Consider the following 2,011-nt stretch of genomic DNA (forward strand, 5'->3'; position numbering starts at 1 on the left):
TTTTTTTTTAATAATATTAAAGAATTTTTGTCTATGAAAAACACCTTTTTTTTTTTTTTTTTTTTTTTTTTGCAAAAAATATACTTGTAAGTTAATGTAGTCTTATTTGAAGTGATCTATAGTATTCAACTAGACAAATAATAATTGGTAAGATTTGCATTTTGCCCTGAACTTCGTTCATTTTCACTGTAATTAATGAAAAATCCAAAAGATAACAAAGTTTGACATGACAAGGTTGATGACTTTTGATAAAAGTACGTTTAGTTTTTTTTGTTGTTGTTTTTTTTTTTTTTAACAATATTTTAACTAGAAACTAGACCAAAAATACCTGGTAAGATTTTGTGTTTTGCAGTGCAATATGCTATCAAAACAAACAAACAAAAAAGAACAGAATCGACCCCAAAATAGCTAGAAAACTGAGTGAAAACAAAGCTACAGTTTAGTTTTAAAGTAAATAATCCTGTCCTTCCAGTAGTTAAAACCATGAAGGTTTGAAGCAGTTTGTAGTTTTCTGTCAGCAGAATCAGATGTTTCACCGTAAACTGGCTGTGAATTCCAGACTGGAGATGTTTTCCTTCTACCGATTTTATTGCAGAGTGGCTGTAAAGATAATCAACAACCTGTCACCTCGTTTCCTTCCTGGCATCTTGGCTGTTGTGACCTGTTTATTCTGTACATACCGTATCTGTCTGCACAGCCGGCCCAAGGCAGAAGCAAACTGAGCCGCTGCTTAGGGCTCCAATCAGGAAATTCACTAAAAAGTCTCAACTTGAACACAGATTTAAACCTTTTACATTAGCTTATTGACAACACTGCAAAAACACAACATCTCATCAAGTATTTTGGTTTAGTTTCTCGTGCAAAAATCTTAGTAAACATCAAATAAGACAAAACTGACTTATAAGTAACTTTTCAGCAACATATATGAGTTTAAGTCAATAATTTCTTAATATTGATGAAATCTGCCTTGTTTCACTTACAGGAAAAATGTCTTGTTTCAAGTGGAACTAGAACTTTTTCATCAATGTTAAGAAGTTGTTGACTTAAGACAAACTCATTTATGTTGCTGAAAAGTTACTTCTAAGTCAGTTTTGTCTCATTACATATTTTTCAGATACTTGCATGAGAAATTATACCAAAATAATTGTTTAGATGTATTTTTGCACTGAAGTAGAAGTTTGTTAAACTTCATTTGACTGTTTCTGCATAGGTCAATAAAAAACATGTTTAAATTGTTAAAACCTTCATTTTAACAATTTAAATTAATGTTTTTAACACCTGCTGAGTTTTCTTGTATCTTGGGTCCAGCTCTGGTTGTTGACATTTATGGTCAAACTGGAGTTTATTGTTTTGCAAATATGCAGTTGTGTTATTTAGATTTGCATATCTTTGCACAAACATGAATAAACCAGCATGGTGTATCGGTTTTTTATTCTTTAAGCTGCTTTAATAACTTTGTTTACATGTCGATGAAACAACATTTTCAGGAGCTGCCTGTTAGTGTTTTGTTCAGAGTTGATGTATTTACCTTTTTAAAAAATAAAATCTGTTCTCTTGTAGCTGCGGCTGCTGTATGAATGCAACCCCATCGCCTTCCTCATGGAGCAGGCGGGCGGCCTCGCCACCACCGGCACCCAGAGGATTCTGGATGTTCAGCCCGAAACGCTCCACCAGCGGGTTCCCTTCGTGGTCGGCTCGCCGGATGACGTCAACGAATACCTGTCGTTTGTCAAGAAGTTCTCATAAAAGCTGCAGCCGAGCTGAATGTGATGGATATTAGGTTCTCCATCGCCTGATGTTTTGTTATCACCTGAAAAATGTTCAGTTCTGTGTCTGCCAGCATTGATAAGGTTTTGAATATATCCACACAGAAGCACATGTTAAGTTAAGGTAATGACTTCACAGTGCAGCTTTGTTAGGTGCATAAAAACAGTTGAATTCTTGAAAACTTTACAGAAATTCAATGTAAATTCAATTTTCAACAATTTATTAAATCACTGCCAGAAGCTTC

General features: G+C 34.3%; 1 protein-coding gene across 1 annotated transcript in view; it reads left to right on the forward strand.

The window, feature by feature from the left end:
* fbp2 (fructose-1,6-bisphosphatase 2) overlaps window positions 1-2,009 on the forward strand; it is a 17,371-nt gene extending 15,362 nt beyond the window's left edge. The window contains exon 9 of the mRNA XM_015056314.1: window positions 1,561-2,009. Coding sequence (XP_014911800.1) covers window positions 1,561-1,746 — 186 coding nt within the window. The 3' untranslated portion in view covers window positions 1,747-2,009. The remainder of the gene's footprint in view (window positions 1-1,560) is intronic.
* Window positions 2,010-2,011: the final 2 nt, after the last annotated feature.

Source organism: Poecilia latipinna, unplaced genomic scaffold, assembly GCF_001443285.1.
Source record: "Poecilia latipinna isolate Pla-1442-1.1 unplaced genomic scaffold, P_latipinna-1.0 Scaffold1373, whole genome shotgun sequence".
Taxonomy (NCBI): domain Eukaryota; kingdom Metazoa; phylum Chordata; class Actinopteri; order Cyprinodontiformes; family Poeciliidae; genus Poecilia; species Poecilia latipinna.